Source organism: Gracilinanus agilis, chromosome 1 (assembly GCF_016433145.1).
Source record: "Gracilinanus agilis isolate LMUSP501 chromosome 1, AgileGrace, whole genome shotgun sequence".
Taxonomy (NCBI): Eukaryota; Metazoa; Chordata; class Mammalia; order Didelphimorphia; family Didelphidae; genus Gracilinanus; species Gracilinanus agilis.
The window spans coordinates 80,637,169-80,658,022 of NC_058130.1; the positions used below are offsets into that span (position 1 = coordinate 80,637,169).

The 20,854-nt window shown below is 34.6% G+C and overlaps 1 protein-coding gene across 1 annotated transcript in view; it reads left to right on the forward strand.

Annotated features, from left to right (window-relative positions):
• Window positions 1-20,854, forward strand: part of PKD1L1 (polycystin 1 like 1, transient receptor potential channel interacting) — a 176,696-nt gene that overhangs the window by 36,999 nt on the left and 118,843 nt on the right. Inside the window, exons 6-11 of the mRNA XM_044656906.1 lie at window positions 1,844-2,187; window positions 5,113-5,337; window positions 7,243-7,362; window positions 8,539-8,707; window positions 9,547-9,786; window positions 13,029-13,161. Of these exons, the coding sequence (XP_044512841.1) occupies window positions 1,844-2,187; window positions 5,113-5,337; window positions 7,243-7,362; window positions 8,539-8,707; window positions 9,547-9,786; window positions 13,029-13,161 (1,231 nt within the window). The remainder of the gene's footprint in view (window positions 1-1,843; window positions 2,188-5,112; window positions 5,338-7,242; window positions 7,363-8,538; window positions 8,708-9,546; window positions 9,787-13,028; window positions 13,162-20,854) is intronic.

Sequence of the window (20,854 nt, forward strand, 5' to 3'; positions counted from 1 at the left end):
AGGCTTTAAAAATTGCTCTATAACAAAAATGAATAATATGGAAATAAGTATCAAGTGATAACATTTGTACAACCTAGTGGAATTGCTTGTCAGCTCTGGGAGGGCCAAGGGAAGAAGGGAGGGAAAGAAAATGAGTCGTAAACATGGAAAAATATTTAAAAATAAAATAAAATAAATTCATTCTCTTTGACTAATGCTGAAGATTAGAATTCCATTCAATTTAACTGTGGCAGAAAGGGAAGAAAACCAGTTTAGTATCCACCTGCCAATAAGATGACAAGTTTTAAATAGCCTATTCTTCTTGTCACTTAAATTGCATGGAAGACCATTTGGTACCAAATGACCATAAGAGCTTATATTCACCAAGAGTGTTTCATAATATTCAATTTGAGCTCTTCTTTTCTGACTCAATTTTCCTCCCTTATGTTTTCAAACTAATGTTTTTTGTAAAAGCACCCTGTAAGTCAACAATGGTTTCTAGGTCCATTAGGAAACTGCTATAGTCAACTTTGCTGAGGAGAGGGTCCCTAGAATTCACTCATCTTTGACCTTGATGCCACAATGGGTCAGTAAAACTAAGAAGTCTGTTGAGACATCTGAAATTCTGAATGTTCTGTCATTTTTATGGGGAATTTTATATTTCTTACATAGCTGGGTCTTTCTCAGAATGTAGGGATCTTTTGGGGAGAGAAGCAGCTAGGGAGTCATGGCATTATTTATTTTAAATAAAAGCAATTGGCAACTTACACTTAAAATCAGTGCTTCATTTCCTTCCAACTATAATTGTAACTAATATTTACTTATAGTTAAGGTTTTGAAGCAATATATATATGTACATATATATATATATATATATATATATATATATATATATAAAATTGACTGATCTTCCTAACAATTCTTTGTGTTAGGTGTTATTATTGTCATTTTACAAATGAAAAAATCAAGGCTAAGAGAGGTTAAATGACTTGACCAGTCATCCCCAGCTAGTGAGTGTTTGAGACAGAATTTGAATTCAGGAATTACTGATTCTAAGGCCAAAACTATAACCTTAACACCACCTAGTTTCTCATTACAATAGGAGGTTGGACCACTAATTGTACTTTATGTACTGAAGAGATGGATACATTGATAACTGTTTTCTTGTCCTTTAAAATAGTTTTGTTTTAGCTATGTTTATGGATTACAAAAAAGTTTTTTATGGAGGCAATGAGCCAGTTGTTCCACATAGACATAACCCTTAATTTCTTATTATTCATGCTGTAAAATATAGTCAGAGACAAGCATTATTCTTAAGCCAAGATGAACTTTTATTTTTAAATATACATCTGACTCAATAGCTCTGTTATTATTGGCCATTAAATCCAAATTTTCCCATAAGGTTGTTGGCTCATGGAGAAACTTTTAATGCTTAAAATATCTTGATAATTATATTTACACTTCAGTATTTCAAGGAGTCCTAACTTTTAACAACATGGAGACTACCAGCACAGATCATAGTCCTTCATCCCTTGGGAGATGATCTTAGTGAACTGGTGGAGTTGAAAAAAAATTCATCATCTGGTGGCTAATGTTCTGGTAATGAGCCTTTGGCACTAGGTAGTAGGCTGGTCTTTGGAAACCAGATATCCAGCTTGGCACTGGAACTATCCTCACAGGCCTTCTTGCTTGGCAGGGCCTGCCACACTTAGTGTCCCACTGGCATAGTCGTCTCTAGATCAGAATCAGACTTTGTAGTAGAACATTTTGGGACATGGGTAATGATTTAAATTATTAATGATATGGCTTGTTTTAGCTGATGGTGAGAAATCTTATTCTTTCAATCCTTTTTCTTTCTCTGTAGGTCTTTCAACATCACATTTAGTGTTTCTGGCATATGTGATTTTGCTGCTTCAGTATCTAATCCCCACAACTACATCTTCTTCATTCAATGTCTTCCTGGGCACATCAAACTAGGAGGTTCAGTTATTGATGGGAAGCTTGATTTTCCACCCAGGCGGAACCACAGTCGCCTTTGGTTGCCTGAGAATAGACACTCTTCTCCGGAGCTGGGATTTGGTGTTCGTACTTCCTCAGACAATATAACTTCTCTAGTATTTGATTTTGGCGATGGTACCGTACTTCAAGTCAGCATCAAAGAAGGCTTGGATGAAGTAGAAATCATTGCTTATCACCAATATAGAAAAGGTATAATACAACTTTATAACCAACAGAAAAATGCAAGGAGAGTAAGTTTGTGGTACATAAAATAACTGATGCTTGAGGATGAGGAATATAGCAAGGGAAGGAGAAAAGAAAACTTACTGTGTTCCTTGCCCAACATTTTTATTTTTCAGGATTCACTTCCTTGTTAGAAGATCTCTTGTTTTCAATTAGAATATGGAAGACTGTCTTGGAACCTCTTTTCTTTTCCCTTTCATCTGGTATTATCTCATCTGGTAATCTCTTGTTAAAATTAAAATTCTCTGGACACTATATCTTAATTTATAATTATTTATTAAATAATAAAAAGTAGGTCAGAGAAAGAGAAGGCACCAGCCATGTGTGCCGGTCATTCCCTTAGCACAGTGATGGACAAACTTTTAAAAGAGGGGGCCAAAGGAAAGGAAATGCTCATCTGTCAGTCTGTTTCTAAGGCAACTCTTTTAAAGTTTCATTGTATTGTATCCTACTCATTGTTTTCGTCAGATTAGGAATAATGTCATGGAGATGGATAGAACATTTCAGGGGGCCACATCTGGCCCGCAGGCTATAGTTTGCCCATCACTGCCTTAGCAGGTTTCTCCCTGAACTGCCAGCTTTGAGCCAGACAGACCTCAAGTGCTCCTGTTCTACCTTAGCCAGCCCTGAGTCAGCTCACCTCCTCTGGCACAGTCTTAGCTCACTTTCCCAAACCATTTGCACAGCAATGGGCACAGCTACCATTCTCCTAGCCAACTCCTCTCTCTGAGGCAAGACGTACTTCCTTCCTCTACTCCAATTTATGTTTCTTAGGACATCCCTTTCCTGAGCTGCTCTTAGTTGGATGACTCTGATCTCAGTCCAGAAAAGAAGCAGATCTTCTGGATGCTAGGAATCACCACACAGTCTTTAGAATGGCTATCTTGTACCATTATTGGGTCTCTTGGCATGGCAGGGAGGACTCCATCCATCATCTCAGAGAGATACGGTTCAGAGGTTCAGAAGTTAATATCTTTTGCTTTCAAATCCAAAGACTGTTTCGGGTGCCCGAAAAAAAGGTACAGACTAGTGTTAAATTTCCTTACTCATTAGCTCCCATGTATCCTGTATCATCTCTACGTAGATGATTCCAACAGTTGAATATCCAGCCCTAGGCTCTCTCAAGCTATAGTCACCATCACTGATTTCTTGGACATCTAGTAATAGGTGTCTCATAAGCATATGGAAGAATTCATTACTGTCTCTTCAAATTCTCCTCTTCTCATAACTTCCTTAATACTTTTGAGGGCAACATTATCTTCCAGTCACCCAAGCTCACAATTTTGGTACCATTCTAGACTTCTTCACTCTCTTTCACCCCATTTATCTAATTTATTGTCATATCTTCAAAAGTTCTAGAGCCCTTTATCTCAGTTTGCCACCAGTCAATAAACATTTATTAAGTATCTTTTATGTGCCAAGCACTGTAATAAATGCTGGGAATACAAAAAGAGGCAAAAACAAAGAAACAAACAAAAAAAACGTGCACTCATCTCCACCTCTTGGTTTCCCTTTCTTCCTTCAAGACTCAATTTTCTCTACAATTTTTACAGACTGCTTTAAACCTCTTAATTTTCCTCCCTCCCTCACAAATTATCTTCCTTCTACTTTAAACAGTTTATACCTACCTAGTTGTTTATCTTTTGTTACTCCCCATTAGAATATGAGCTTCTTGAGGTTTGGAAACTGTTTTTGCCTTTTTTTTTTCTTTATTCCCAGGGCTTAGCATAGTGCTTGACACATAATACTTATTAAATGCTGCTCATTGCCTAAAAGACCTTTAATGTTAACTTATGTGTTTCTACAATCTGTAGTTCATTTTAAATAAGACTCCCACTCCCTTAAATCTCCATTATATTAAAATAGTTTGTCCTAAAGTAATGCTATTATAGGTTTTTGTTTTTTTCCTCTCCTTAATGTTTTATGAAGTTAATCCATTTGTAAAGTCCATGTTGAAGTTAGTATAAGAAATAACATTGGAATGATGACATTCACCATTTAAATGGTGTAGAAGTGTTTAATCCTTCCATCCCCATAACACTGCAACTAAGGAAAAGTATGCGTTGGTTGGCACCATCATCTGCTCTGCCACCAGCATGTGAAATCACATATACATCCACACTCACTTTCTGCTTCTTGTATGCATCTCTAAAACCTCATGTAACATTCATCCTCACTACTTTCCTATATACACATGCAAGCACAAATCTTTTTCTTCATTTAGAATATTTACTATTTCCCTCATTTTATTCCCCCATTCCTTGTTCTATTGTAACATGTCTTCTATATCAACCTGATAGAAATCAGAGACTGGGTGTGGATTTTTAAATTAATATTCAATATCTGCAAGGTATACTATTTATATATTTTATATTTTTTATTTTATATTTATTTATTTTTGCCAGAGAGCACAGGGAACGTTCACCACTCAATTCATTTGGAAGAGAGAGTGCGTGGCAGAGTGAACCCAAACTATATACAGACCATGTAACGATGCACATATATGAAAGGCAAAAGGAATTGTGGGTAATACAGAAAGGAATTTTGGGCAATGCAATCCCAGAGGTTCAAGATTTTCCAACTATACACTGGGGGAATTCGAATACACTAAATAGATGACCGAATGGTGTCCTCCCCAAGTCCTTCTGTTTACATATTTAATATAAAATATTTTCTTTAATCTCTTTAATCTCTTGAAAATTTTTTTACTACAAGTGAAATTATCCTCAGGAAGGCATTTTATTACATAGAATCTCATATTTATCAATATCTAATAATAGTACTATAAAAACTATTTCAACTTTAAGTATTTACTATATTTAGTTGTACTTATATTTATATGTGTTTACTTGATATCTAAAAATGTATAGGTAATATTATTTTTTTCCTCAGTAGGTACATATATGATCAAAGTGATTATTTTCAATGAGTTTCGTGGCACCAAAAAGGAGTTAGGACCTTATTACATAGAAATATCTCAAGAAGATTTGGTGGTATTCATGAATTCTAGCAGTGTCCATAAGGATGAAGTTATACTTTTCTCCAGCACCTTTCAAAGAACAACAACCAGAATATATACCAGAAGCATGAGAGATCATACCATCTCTGTGAAAGAAGGCAAGCTCCTCATTTAACTTTAATTTATACAATTCAAGTTCTCGTTAACCATAAGGGGAATTTCTTTTCAGAAATGTAAGATATCATGTTATGGGTACCTAGCTCCATATATGAAGTTCTTCTTAACTTATACTCTTATCTTACTCACATGATACTTTATAATTCACAAAATATAGATGTGGAGAGAGGGCAATCATAAGATGTAGAACTTGAAGGAAGTTAGAGATCCTTTAGTCCAAGACTTCCTTTCACAGATGAAGGAATGGAAGCATAGAGAACTGAAATGACATGCCTAGGGTCAAATGATGTAGCACAGCCAAGACTGAAACTAGGCTTTTGATTGCAAATCAGTACCTTTTCCAGTGCTTAGAATTTATCAAAGCTATCTATCTAGCCAAAAACTTTCATGGTATTAAGAAACAGGTAAGATGTGTGTTTTTTAATGATCATCACAACCTGATGAAAGAAGAGTATTTTAAAACTAATTGGTTAGTGGAGCAGCTAGGTATCACAATGGATAGACTTACCAGGGTTAGAGTCAGGAGGACTTTGGTTCAAATCTGGTCCCAGACACTTCCTAGATATGTGACCCTGGGCAAGTCACTTAACTCCAGTTGCCTAGCCCTTGGCACTCTTCTGTCTTATAACTGATACTAAGATAGAAAGCAACAACTTTATTTATTTATTTAATTTTTAAGGTTTAAAATTTTTATTTTGAATATTTTCCCCTAGTTACATATTTCATGTTCTTTCCCTCTCCCCCAAAAGGCAACAACTTTAAAAAGTTAATTGGTTAGTAATATTTTTTATGACTTTTCTGAATAATAGAATTACCTTCAAATTAAAACTATCATTCTTACTCCAACAATTTAAATCTTTTTTTCAAAATTAAAGATAGAAATCTGAATGTTATTTTGTTAATGAGTGAATATCTCATCCATATTTATGAAATAATACTTCTCTTTTCCAAAGAAATAGTTGTTTAATGTTTATTCACATGAAGATAAATAAGAATCCTATTTTACCAGCAAGATCACATATGTACAGATATACATGTATTATGTATATACGTATATGTATAGAAGATAAAGTGCTAGACTGAAGTCAGAGAGACTTGGGTTCAGAGCACCACCAACTCTTTTTTTTATTTATTTTTTATTTTTTTTTATATTTTTAAACCCTTAACTTCTGTGTATTAGTTCCTTGGTGGAAGAGTGGTAAGGGTAGGCAATGGGGGTCAAGTGACTTGCCCAAGGTCACACAGCTGGGAAGTGTCTGAGGCCAGATTTGAACCTAGGACCTCCCGTCTCTAGGCCTGGCTCTCAATCCACTGAGCTACCCAGCTGCCCACCACCAACTCTTAATAGCAGCATGAGCATGGGCAAATCAGGACCTCTCTGAGCCTCAGGCAAAGCTCCAAGATAGTTACAGGCAGTTGATGAATTCCCATCCAGATGAAATCACAAATCCTAGCCAAATTGACAAAATGTTCCTTGCTCAGATTTAGCAGAATTAAAGTTGACGCTTGGTAATCAGTAAAAAAGGAAGAAGTGTGCTATAGCACATAATGTAGTAGTTTAAAAAGGTAGAATTAGAACTAAATAGTGATAATGCTTTAAATTTATTTTCAACATCGACCAATATTACCTGTGACTAAAATGAAAGATGTTCTCCCAAAGAACAAGATGTTTGAAGAAAATTTGACTGAGAGAAAACTGATAACTAAATTCAGGCTTCTGTTCTAGATTTCTGCATATTCTGTGTTCCTTTTTGTATTTATTCTAAGTGTTTGAGGAGCCAGGTGGAAAAGCAGAGTCCTTTGATAAGATTTTCTATGAAGCTAGAGAACTGAAACTATAAAGCTTTCTATTACATAATACATGGCATTTTATTTTCCATATTTAGGATCTGTTGTTATGCATAGATTTTCATCTACTTCTTCATATGATGTATTCTTAATGGTACCAGATAGAGCAAGTGGTTGCCTAGCTTGGGCCAGTGTGAATATTGAATATAAAATGCAAGGTGAGTGATTTCTGTATTCCTACATTTCACAGTCTTTATAGTTTGTGCAAGCATTACAGGTCTTAGAAAAACATAGATTTTTTTCCTCAACATTTCTTCAAGTTTGTTACCTGCTCATTGGCTTCATTCATCTTTAGTTATCTCATGAAAAATGGATTTACACTTTGCCTGTTTTAGACTAGGAGCACACTGATCCAGAATGCAAGTTATTTAAGATCTAGAGAGATACAATGAGGCAAATTAAAAATTGGGAGGCTAGAAATAGGGTAGATCTATTGAAAAAAAAACTGGGCTGTCTTGGTAATAGGAGGGCTCCATTATTCCATCTTTGCTTAGCTATTGTAAGCCCTTCTTGTGGCAAGCCATTACTCTCCATTGCCACTCTCTCTAAATTCTGTCTTTTATGCTAAATGTTATAGGACAAATAAATATTATCTTTAAACATTGCATAGTTTTTCTTCCATTTTTGGAATACATTCCCTTCTCATCTTCACCTCTTGATATTGTGTGTCAATTCCCATCCCTTTCCTGGCCTCTCTAGTTGTTAGTATTCTTTTACTCTTTAAGTTGTTTTGAATTTGTATAAACTTTGTATTTACTTTACCTCTAATGTAATTTTTGCCTTTCCCACTCACTAGAATTTAATCTCCTTGACTTTGCAGAGATTCTTTTTCTTTTGATTTTTTTTATCCTCAGGGCCTACCATAGTGCCTTGTGTTTATTAGGTTATATATATATGTATACATATATATATATGTATACATATATACATATGCATGCATTTGTTGGATTGACTTGACAGAGCTGCTAAAAAACTTAACCATAGATTACAAGTCTTGCAAAATAATTCTTTAACTCTTTCTTTTAAGCTTTCTTCAAATGAGAAGCCCAGAATAAAAAAAAGGACTGACTATGCCATTGTTTTTTTATTGTGATGTACATTTGATTCAATCAAAAGTCATATAATATTGTTGCCTATTTTCATACATTGTTATTTCTATATATTTATACATATATTGTTGTCTATTTTTATTCATTCCATTCTTTAATTTTAAAGAGTCATTCATTCTGGAATCTTTGTAAAAAAACAATTGGTAGTAACAACTGAAATAGTTCATTTATATCTTTGTTGCTTTTTTCTTGGAGTATTTGTAACCCTGATTCTTTTTACTACAGCTGTTTCTATCTTTACTAATGGAACAGTATTTGCCACTGATTATGAAATCACATTTTTTGTTCTTACAAATGAAACAAGTCCTCTTGAGTTTGTTTGGCATTTTGGAGATGGTTCATGGGGGAGAACAACTTCAAGAAGTATTAAAAAAAGATACAGCATTCCCAAGAGGTATGTAAAATTGGTCTCATGAGATTTCAACTTTCTAGCCTTTTTCCAATGTGGAGACCATTAGGATAATTATTCTTCAACATCTTTGGTCTCAGTGATGTGAATAGATTCTCTTACAGCATTAATCACAATACATGCATGCCCTCTCATCCTAGGTAATTCTTGTCCATGTTCTCTAATAAATCTTCCATCAAGGATCTACCTAATACTGTTAAGGCTTTCCTCTAGGTCTTATATCATTCTCAGAGAACAAGTATAGGAACTGAAGCATCCATATGCTATCTTCTACTCCTTACTACATGACCAGTCCACCCTCTTTTCCAATTGCAGATTTCCTGCTCAATATCTTTTATCCCATACGTGACAAGTAATTTATCATTGGTAATATGCTATAGCCTACTTCCATCCACCATGAACCTCTTTGTTTTCCCTTTAGTCATTCATCATAGAATAACCAAAGAATATTGGTGATAAAAATCAGTTTTTGTATCAAGAAACCTAATTTTGGCAATGTGTAACAGGGGAAGTCAATAGAGCAATAGAGCCCATCACGATGGCAACCAGTCCACCAGATTGTCATAAGATACTTTGGTTCTCCCAGTCCCAAATTTATATTCAGTTTTTTTGTGGTTCATTCCATCTCTCTAAAACAACTAAACAAAATCTTTTTCCTTCCTGGAGCATTCTGTTAAATTCAGCTTCAAAATTGTCCTTTATCTTTAGGTATTTTAGGATTGAAATTCCTTTGTAATTCAGACCTTGCAAAGTTATACTAAATTTCATATATGTTTCTATTCTAGTCATTTGATTCTCCTCTTCGTGGCATTTCTACCTTTCAGGTATCATGTAATAGTTAATGCTGCCAATCAGATCAGCTCTGTCGCCTCTCACATTCACACTATCAGTATAGAGAGGAAAATTGTTCCAAATCGGCTTGTATCCAGCTCGTCAGCTCTGATAAATTCCAGTGCGAGTTTTGAATGCAGAATCAATTTTGGTACAAATGTTACTTACTTGTGGAACTTTGGGGATGGTACTATCCATCTTGGGAAATGGACCGAGAGCCATATATATAAGAGGTAGGCCAATGATTATTGCTCAGTTAGCAAAACCTACAAACAGAAGCCAAATTTGACTTCAAGCCAGGATTGACTCTCATGTTAAAAGGCATCTTGATGTTAGCCCATAACTCATGAAATATTTTCTGAGCACTCTCTATGTTGAGCTTTATTCTGGATGCCTTAAAAAAATTAAATATAAGACATGGTTCCTGCCCTTCCTGCCCAATGCAATATTAAAAAATAGCAAATGTAGTATGCTAAATGTAATATTTAAAAATTGCTTTGCAAATATAATAGTAGTTAAAAAAAAGATTATTGTGGTCACTCTTTGTAAAAATAATTAACCCTTAAGTTGCAAGGATGATAGTAGCTTTTAACAATTTAATTTTAATATAAATATAGTCTAAGAAAGAAATCGGGAGGTAAGGGAATAGAAAACAAAAAACTAATTTTTAGCCTGCCACCCTACTTTTGCCAGCCCATGAGATTATCTTCTGCCCTAGCCACCAATGCCGAATCACAGAAAGACCCCCAGCCAAAGACCTCCAGAGAAGAGCCCAGCCTCCTTTACGGTCTCATTTTTTTAGTCCTCCTTCTCTATGTGCTGTCCTTTCCCTCTGTGCTGATCTACCACATCTCAGGAACCAATCAAAGTCTCTCTGACCTGGACCCATAGCCTCTAGTTCTGGGTTGCTAATGGGCTGGCTTGGATGAGCAGAAAGTTCACGATACTGAGAGGAAGGGGTTGCCTTTACACACCATAATGAACTCACAGTCTTTTTGGAGAAACAAGACAACATGAAACAATGAAGTCAATATTAAACTACATATTAGCATTATATATCAATATAATTTAGTATTGACAAAATTATTAACCTGGGTGATACATGTAATTAAGATTAATAAAAAGCAATAATAATAATAATAATGTGGGGCTCTATTCTTATAAAGAAATGTATATTATTATAGTAATTCCATGGCACAGGCAAACATAAGTATTAATTTCATTTAATAAAGATTTATTATACTACTGTTATATATAAGGAACTGTGCTAGAATAGTGAGATATCATGAAGAAAAATGACACAGTCCCTGCTATCAAGAAGTTTTCAATCTAACAAGGTAGATAAAACACAGAAGATATATGGATAAAAGATATAAGGATGAGTAGAATATAAGTCAAGGAAATCAACAGACAATACAAGAAAAATGTGGATGAAAGAAATTGATTTTAGATAAGAGGAGAAGTAGAGAAGTAGTAAGGAAGCCAGGGAAGGTTTCCTGGAAGAGCTATCTTTTGAGTTCTGCCTTTTAAGAAAGGAGAGAGCTATACCTATTTATTTATGTGTTTGGGAGTAGTGGGAATGATGATAGAAAATAGCAACCAGTATAGAAGAGGATGATCAGGGCTATGCTGGCTTCCTGAAGAAGTTTCTATTGAGCACCAGTCAAAAGAGCTTGACATGAAAGGGAATTGGTTAGTGATAGAGTTGGGACTACAGAGGGCACAAGAGAGGAGGGAAGGGACAGAAAACAATGGAACATCTCTAAAACATCAGTTTTTCTAATTGTGTATCCATGCTGTATACCCTCTTTTTAGCTTAGCCTCAACCTACGTTGATATCAGTAAAATACATTTGATTTAAATGATGCTATTTATCAAATGCTCTATTCTGATGCTCTTGAGTGTTTTTAATAGGAATGGGTGTCATATTTTGTCAAAAGCTTTTTCTGCACCTATCGAAATAATCATATGGTACCTTTTGGTTTTGTTATTGATATGGTTAATCATGTTGATAGTTTTCCCAATATTGAATCATCTCTGCAATCCTGATATAAGACCCAATTGTTTATAATATATGATCCTTGCTATTATATAAGATCTTTGCATCAATATTCATTAGGGATATTGGTCTATAGTTTTCTCCTTTCTGGTTTAGATGTCCAAACTATATTTATGTTATAAAAGGAATTTGGTAGAGTTCCTTCCTCAGCTGTTTTTTCCAAATAGTTTATATAGTATTGGAATAAATTGTTCTTTAAATGTTTGATAGAATTCACTTGTGAATCCATCGGGCATTGGGTCTTTTTTACCTAAGGGAATTCATATAGAGCATATACAAGGGAAATACATTTGGGAGATAATTAGTCAATGTTAGAGAGCAGTTTATGGCCATGGAACTGAAAATTTTAATGGTATTTCAGATCTCTGAGACCCTTGGAATAGTGAATTTCTAGAAACTCCCTTTACTGATACAGATCAAAAATAGTTTTTAATCGACAGTCTTAAAGCACCAAGAGGCTAAGTGACTTGACCAAGAAGACATAGTCACGGCTAGTATGTGTTAAAGGCAAGACTTGAACTTGAGTATTCCTGACTCTAAGATTGTCACTCTCTTGCACTGCACCAGAATACCTCTCTGACATTCTCTAACAAGTGGAGGTAATTGGTCATATCTACTACTACTACCAAGAAAAATATACATACTGTGCTTAAAAAATAATCCTTGTCTTCTATCCTAGAATTGATATTAAGCATCAATTCCAAGGCAAAAGAGTGGTAAGGGCTAGGTAATTGCAGTTAAGTGACTTGCCCAGGATCACACAGCTAGGGAGTGTCTGAGGCCAGATTTGATCCCAGGACCCCTCTTCATATGGTGCTAAAATGCTAAGCAATTACGTTGCTCATAATAACCTTATTAGATTCAGGTATCTGTTGTTTTTCATTTGTGTCTAACTCTTTGTGACTCTTTTTGGAATTTTCTTGGCAAAGATATTGGAGTCATTAGCCATTTCCTTCTCTAGTTCATTTTACAGATTAGGAAACTGAGGCAGAATACATTAATTGACTTGCCCAGCTAGCAAGTGTCTAAGGCCAGATTTGGACTCATGAATATGAGTATTCCCTGACTCCATGACTGGCACTCTGTCCACTGTGCCACCTCAGGGACAGATATTTCCAAAGAGTATTATTTCTAAATTACAGATGAAGTAACAAAGGCAAAGAGTTTTAAGTTACTTATCCAGGGTCCTAGAACTAATAATTTTTAGAACTAAACCTGGAACAAAGGTCTGATCATTCTCAAAAAAGTCTTTTTTTCATGTTGTCTCCCTTATATGTGATATCATGGTAAACCTAATCCTAAAAATGGCAATAATAAATAACAATATTTTAAAGATTCCCCAATAATTGTAAAGAATTAAAATGATTGCTATTTTGCTATGTAACCTCTTCTTTTCTATATGTCTACTTTTTTTAGGGGAGGAGAATTTACAGTGGAGGTTCTTATCTTTAATAGTGTCAGTTTTGCTGCTCTAAAAAAGCAAGTTTTCATCGTGCCCCAACCCTGCCAGCCACCTTTGGTGAAAAACATGGGGCCTGGGAGAATACAGGTACAGTTGAAGCTTTGTAAAATATTTTGGAAAACTTCAGCATACCTCCAGAATTTAAATCGGCATTAAAACATAGGGAAAGCTTTGTGTTATGAAATGATGCTTTGTATTTTTATCCTGCTTCAGCTTATACAATAGGAGGGTTTGTGAAGGGGCGTCTGGTCTGTAGGTCAGCAGTGTCATGTGAGCTGGGAGAAATTTCTATCAGCCTCAGATGTAAATGGAAAAGTATTATTTTTCTGACAAATGAATAGCCCCTTTCTTTCTGTATATTATACCTGGTCTTCAGCAGAGCTTGATTTGGGGAGTGGAAGATTTTTTTTAGAGTAGTACAGAGCAAATCATAGAACTTTTGGGCAAGAAAGAAACTTTGTGAGCATTGGATGAAAAAATAAATCTAATAAATCCAAGAAACATTTAGTCCACACCTGTTATGTTCAAAAAATGCTCTAGAAAAGGAAAGAATCATATTGTTTTGTCAATATTCTGTTAATTTAGTTCTTTGATTTAGTGCCATTGGTCTTGGAGATTGCAAAGTTGATCAATTGAAAAGTTTGATTCCCAATAAAAATTAACTCAATGTGTGCAAAATTTTCACATTATTTTTACTATTACTATCAAATTTGTTGTCAATAATAGGTGCTTCACGGGTCCATGATTTCTTCATTGTGGGGACACTCTACCAAAACATATTATAGCCTTTTCCCCCACTAGGAATCATTCTTCTTGAGTTGCTATGGCTAAATAGTTCATTGTCTTGTGGTCAACTTTCTGGTGATGAACCTTTCCCAAATTATGTAGGCTATTTGTCAGAAAACTTAAATAGGTTTTTTTTCTTTTCTTAGATAGGACTGAGCTAGATTATGATTGGATAAATACATAGATTCCCAACCCCTAGATTAATAATACTTAGCATATAAATGGAGCAAAGTAAGAGGCAAGTGTTAGATAGTTCTTCTGAGAGTCATGGAGAATTCTATATTATTCTCAGAGCACTTTCTGGTGTTGGAGGGAGTGCATAAGTATTTTTTGAATATGTGATCAATAGCCTTTGGCTGCTTTATTGAAAAGGATAAGGTATTTTATTAACAGCACACTGTGGAGTCAAATTTGTCAATGTCTGCTTTGCCAACCCTGACTCAAGCTTTGGTACAATGGTCCCCCCAAGCATGAATAAGACATGGAAGAGATGGATAAGGATGTATCACCTATTTGAGTTATTATCTTTAATTATTCTTTGTTCTTTAAGGCAGAATAAAACTAGAACTTTGTGTTTTAATTGGAAGATTAATGAAATGCATTTTTTCTCCTGGATTTCTGATTTCATTGTTGTAGGTCTATAGTGCCAAACTCAAATAGAAATGATCACTAAACCATAGATAATGATACCAGTGGGGGTGGCCTACATATTGATTTAGAAAACCATATAGTGACATTAAATTCTTTTGTATTTTTATTTGTTTATTTTAAATATACTTTTATTATTTCCTTAAGTATTGACTAAATTTATGTAAATTTTTTTAAATAATCATTAAAAATTTTTTTAAGTTCCAAATCTCCTTCTCCCTCCTTGCACTCCCATGTCTCTGATAAGGCAAACAATTTGATATCAGTTATACATATGACGTCATGCAAAACGTATTTCTGTATTAGCCTTGTTGCAAAAGAAAACAGGAATATAAATTTGCCAATGATATGATCACATCATCCTCTTAATAGTCTATTTTTTATTAACAATTTCTTATTAACATTTCTAAAAAATGCATCTTGCATTTAGTTCTAAATGACCACAATTATCCTATTTAGTTTCAGGTCAAAATTTCATCCAAATAAAATCTGAATTTTTAAAATTATCAATAGCATTATTTAAAATCTCAAATTTTCCCCTCAAAGGGCCATTAATTGTCAGTACTCACAGTTTAGAGCCTGCTGTTATCAATTATCTCAATTTAAAAGATTCTTGGTGACACTTCCTTCTCAACATAATTTTCTCTTTTTTTTCCTTTTAAATCACTCCCTCAGCAAAACACAAATCAATTCCTTATGTACTCACAATCTCGCCCCTACTCTTGCCTTTCCCTGAGAGCTTTCAGTTCTTAACATGGGCAAGAAATAGGGAGACATTCTACTTAGTATCTTCACATTCATATCCCTTGCTTTGGAGCCCAGGAATTTCATGCGCAATTTTGTTACTATAGTCTCCATAACATAAAGAATAACCACATAACATTTCTCATATCTTTTTTATCTAAACAAGCTAAACCTCCCTCAAACCTCTATTTCCTGAATTTCAAACACTTTTCTTGTAAATTCTCCATTTTGTCCGTTGACTTCATCTTTCTTTAACTTTCAACTCTTGACCCAATTTACTAAAACTTTCTCTCTTCCATTCTTTTTATATCTTTTCCAAACTGCATGTGTCTCATTTCCAGATTCTGATCCAACACTTCCTTACTTTCTTCTATTTGCTCAAGTCCTTTAATTTTTATTTCTCAATCATATCCCAGACTTTCTATAAAACTAATCTTCAAACAAATGAATTTCCTCTTAGTAATTTGGCACATTTTTTTCTTTCACAGTTCTGATTAATTTCAATATTGTTGTCTTTGGGGTTCTTAAGAGTTTACAAACACATATTCTTATCCAATTTCTTTTGTGACCTTGCTTCTAGTTTACCTAATCAATCAAATGCTGTAATATCATTTGCAGAAGAAAATATAGCTGTAACACTGACACATTCTTCCAAATCAAATTTTACTTATTCTTTAGTTGCTCCCTGATTTAAATAAGCATTTCTTTCCATGCTTAAGACAGAGTTAATAATAGGTAGTTCTTAAACACCAGAAAAATTTAAATGGCTAAGCCTATATTTTTTCTCTAATCAGTTAATTCACCTTCCCCCCACCAGCACTAAAATAATAAATTTTTCATTCTGAAGGGAAGAATGATAAAAGATCTAAATGTGATTTCCTTCTTTCATGGAATTTTTATTTTTAAACCCAGTTATAAAGAGTTATACTCCCAAACTCACTAAGATGTTTAAGCATTTAAAAAAACATTCAGATCACAATTTAGAAATTCAGTCACAAATTTAGTTTCAAATTAGCTCAAAGTTCCAAAAATTTCTGTAAATTAGGGAACAAAGTTTCCTTTTCCTCTTGTATATCTTTATCTTTGTACTCTTCAATCTAGTCAAGATATAGATATGTAGAGAGAAATCATTATTTTCCTTAAGACGTAGAAAATTCCTTAGAAAAGTTCACATTTTTTCCAAGATAGACACAAAAGCACTTGCTACCAAATTTCCTTTTTAAAAAATCATTGTACACAAATGAAAATTCCTTTTTTGTACAATATTTGAAATTTTTATTATATATATATATATATATATATATATATAGCTTAGCTCAATTCTGTTCTGTTTCTTAGTTATCCCCCATTTGACCAGGAAATGTCCCTATTTCTATACATTAAGGTCTTTTGAATGGGAATTGTCACTCTTTCCTTTGCCAGTTATAGCAAGAGCCCTATGTAGGACTTAACCTTCCTTTCTATTAATGACAGTGAGTGACCTGGGACTTTCTTTATGACCTTCTTAAAAGGATGCCAATATGTTCATTTCTAAAAAAATCATTATTCCTTGGTTTGAACTAAGAATCCCCATTGAAGAAAATAATTTCTTAGGGGGATTTCCAGGGTTTTCTATTACTTTTTTTTCAAACAGTCACAATAAACACTAAGAAATTAGAAAGAAAAACAAGCAAGGTTGAAACTTCCCCAACAGCTTAGGAACTTTACTTTGGCTTGGATGAATTTGGACCAAAGGGAGAGTCTGGCTTCTATTGAGTCCTCTGCAGAGAAGTCCTCTGGTAAAAATTTCACCACAGTGCTCTGGGAAAGGTCCCCGTAAGAGGTTGGTGGAGACCCGGCCCCCTCCCTTAGTCCTGTTGTGATCATCAGCTGTCACAATTGAAATTAAAGCAAATTGAGGCACAAAGTTCCAAGCATAATCAGTTTATTAGCAATGTGCCAGTGAAGAGGCTCTCAGCCTCCTCAGAAAGTTAAGAACCCGAGTAATGACTGACGGAATATTTTTATAGACAAAAGGAGGATCATCCAAAAAACAGAAGGCAGCATCATAAATGATTTGAACGATATGATTACAAGTCTGAAACATCAGAGGCATGGGAAAAATGTGATTGGCTCAAAATGTGAAATGCAGGGTTAGCAATAACCCCTTCTAGTAAAATTCTGATTGATTCAGTCTACTTGTAAAGCTGGTTAAGTGGTAGAGAGATAACAGATTAGACTTCCTTGAAGGACATCTAGTGATACAAAGATAACAGACAAGACTTCCTTGAACTGAAATAATTAATAGAAAAATTGAATTTCTAAACTTAGCCTATAAACCATGAATGTGACTTAAGTAGTTATACAAGATGTCAGTGATTGTTACAGAATAAAATCAATTGAAAAATAGAATCAGGTTGATTTTCCAAACTGTAAAAGCTCTTTCTTGTATACCTCTCACATGTGATAATTTTCTCTATTCCTCCTCTCTGTTTTCCCCTTCTCCTTTTTCTCTCTTTCTTGCCTATCCGTTTTTATACTTCATCCAACATCATTAATTCAATTCCATGGCCTTTTTCTATGTATAATTCTTCTAATTAACCAAATATTGATAGAAGTTATATATATCATCATCCCATATAGAAAAGTAAACCATATAATCTTGAGTCCCTTATAATTTCTCTTTAGCATTTACCTTTTTTTGCTTCTTTTATACCTTATATTTGAAAGTCATATTTTCTATTATGCTCTGGTCTTTTCATTAGGAATGCTTGAGGGTCCTCTATTTCATTAAATATCTATTTTTTTCCCTCCAAAGGATTATATTCAATTTTGCTGGATAAAATATTCTTGATTATCATTTCAGTTCCTTTGCCTTCAAGAATATCATATTAAAAGCTCTCAGCTCCTTTAACGTGATAGCTGCTAAATCTCATGTGATTCTGACTGTGACTCTACAGTATTTGAATGGTTTCTTTCTGGCTGGTTACAGTATTTTCTTTTTGACCTGGGAACTCTAGAATTTGGCTTTAATATTCCTGGGAGTTTTCATTTTGGAATCTCTTTCAGGTGGAGTTCAAAGAATTTAGAGAATAATTTCTATTTCTATTTTACCATCTGGTTGTAGAATGTCAGAGCAGTTTTCCTTTATAATTTATTAAAATATGTTCTATTTTTGATCATGGCTTTCAGGAAGTCCAATATTTTTTCTTATCCCTCTTCAACATAATTTCTGTCATTTGTTTTCCATATTTTTCACATGAGATATTTCATATTTTCTTCTATTTTTCATTCTTTTCACTTTGTTTTATTGTTTCTTATTGATATCACATAAATTGATTATCTTCTATTTGCCCAATTTTATTTTTTAAGGAATTATTTTTTCCACTGAGCTTTTGTATCTTTTTTTTTCCAGTTAGATAATTCTGTTTCTTTAGGTGCTATTTTCCTCAGCATTTTGTGTCTCTTTTACCAAGTTGTTAATTTTATTTTCAAAATTTTCTTCCTTTGCTTTCAATTTTTTTACATAATTTTTCCTCTACCACTCTTACGTGATTTTGAAAATCCTTTTTGAGCTCTTCCAGAAATTTTTGTTGGTCTTATGTCCAATTCACATTTTTCTCTGAGGCTTTGGCTGTGAATGTTTTGACTTTATTCTTCTTCTGAGTTTGTGTCTAGATCTTCTCTGTCATCATAGTAGATTTTTAAAAAAAACCCTTGCCTTCCATATTAGAATTAATACTGTGTATTGGTTCCAGGGCAGAAGAGAGGTAAGAGCTAGGCAAGGGGGACTAAGTGACTTGTGCAGGGTCACACAATTAGGAAGTATCAGAGGCTAGATTTGAATCCAGGACCTTTCATCTCTAGGCCTGGCTCTCAATCCAATGAACCATCCTGCTGCCCTTATAGTAAATTTTTATGGTAAGATTTTTTTTTCTTAGATTGTTTCTTCATTTTCCTCCCTATTTCTTGATTTCGAACTTCATGTTAAAGTTGCACTCTGTTGCTGGCATGAGAGAGGGCTGTCCAAGTTTAAGATATTTTGCTCTGTTGTTTTGAGAGCTAGTTCTGAGAGTTTGGAAGTTTTCGGTGCTTCCAAGCTGGCACGATCCTATTCTACACTTTGGTCTTTTCCCCAGAAGGCTTCTCATCTCTTGGAATTACAATTAGTGCTGTTCCTTAAGGTCTCTGATCCGTTGGAATCAGAATACTGTTCCTCAGGTTCCCTGATCTCTTGGGACTGGAAGTGATACTGCTTCTCAGGGCTTCTGACCAAAAGTGCTCCTCTCCCCCTTTGATCTATGTCCCAGAAGTAGGTAATGAATGCAGTTGCCAAATAATGTCGTGTCCTGTGTCCAATTCTACCATGGGAGTTCCTGTAATCTCTTTCTGACTAGTTGTCGGCTGCCTTTACCATTTCTAGCTTGAGAGCTCCTGAAGCTGGCGCTGCTTATTTGCCACCACCTTGTACTATCACTGGTATTTCATCCACACGGGCTCCTCCCCAATCTCCATCCACATGTTACAGATCTCTCGTTCCAATCTCCTGTTCTGTCTTGGGCTGGAAGAAAGCCCCATTCAGACCTTTTATTGGTTCTTCCACACCAGAATTCAATTGGAGGCATTATTATTTTTTATATTTTTATTTTTATTTTGAGTATTTCCCCATAGTTACATGTTTCATGTTCTTTCCCTCTCCCCAAACCCCGCTAAACCCAACACACAATTCCACTGGCTTTTACATGTATCATTGATTAAGACCTAATTCCATATTATTGATAGTTGGACTAGAGTTATCGTTTAGCGTGTACATCCCAATAATATCCCCATCCGCCCATGTGTTCAAGCAGTTGTTTTTCTTCTGTGTTTCTCCTCCCACAGTTTTTCCTCTGAATGTGGCTAGTTTTCTTTCTCATGAGTCCCTCAGCCTTGCTCTGGATCCTTGCATTGCTGCTAGTAGAGAAGATCTTTATGTTCAATTGTACCACAGTGTATCAGCCTCTGTGTATACTGTTCTCTTGGTTCTGCATTGGAGGCATTAATTTAAAATTGTTTGGAGGAGAATGTTGAGATAACTCAGCTAAGTACTTTCTACTCCACCCTCTTGGTTCCACCCCCAGCAGTGCCCATATTTTAATTTCTTTTGTTAAATATTCTTCAGTCACATTTTAATCTGGTTTGACATACAGAATCGATGGCAGTGTGTTTTATACCTCTCTTGTAGGGATTCCTGTGAAGAACTTTTAAAAAGAAAATAGCAACTTCTCTGAAACTCATAGCCCTAGAAAGTTGGCTGGATGTTGAAAGTTTAGATGATTTGCCCAGTGTTGCACACCTAGTATATGTCAGAGGCTAGATTTAAATCTAGATCTTTCCAATTCTAAGGTCAACTCTTTATCCACTATGACACAGTGATTCACATTTTTGTTTGGCTATTTTTAAAGAAAAATTAATGTAGAAAAAATTTTCTTTATTTTATTCCAGTTATACATTTACATATAAGTTTTCCAAGGTTACATAATTTATGTTGTCACCATTTCCTCTTATCTCTTACCTCCTGCAGTTGACAAGCAATTCCACTGGGTTTTACATGTATTATCACTCAAAACCTATTTCCATATTA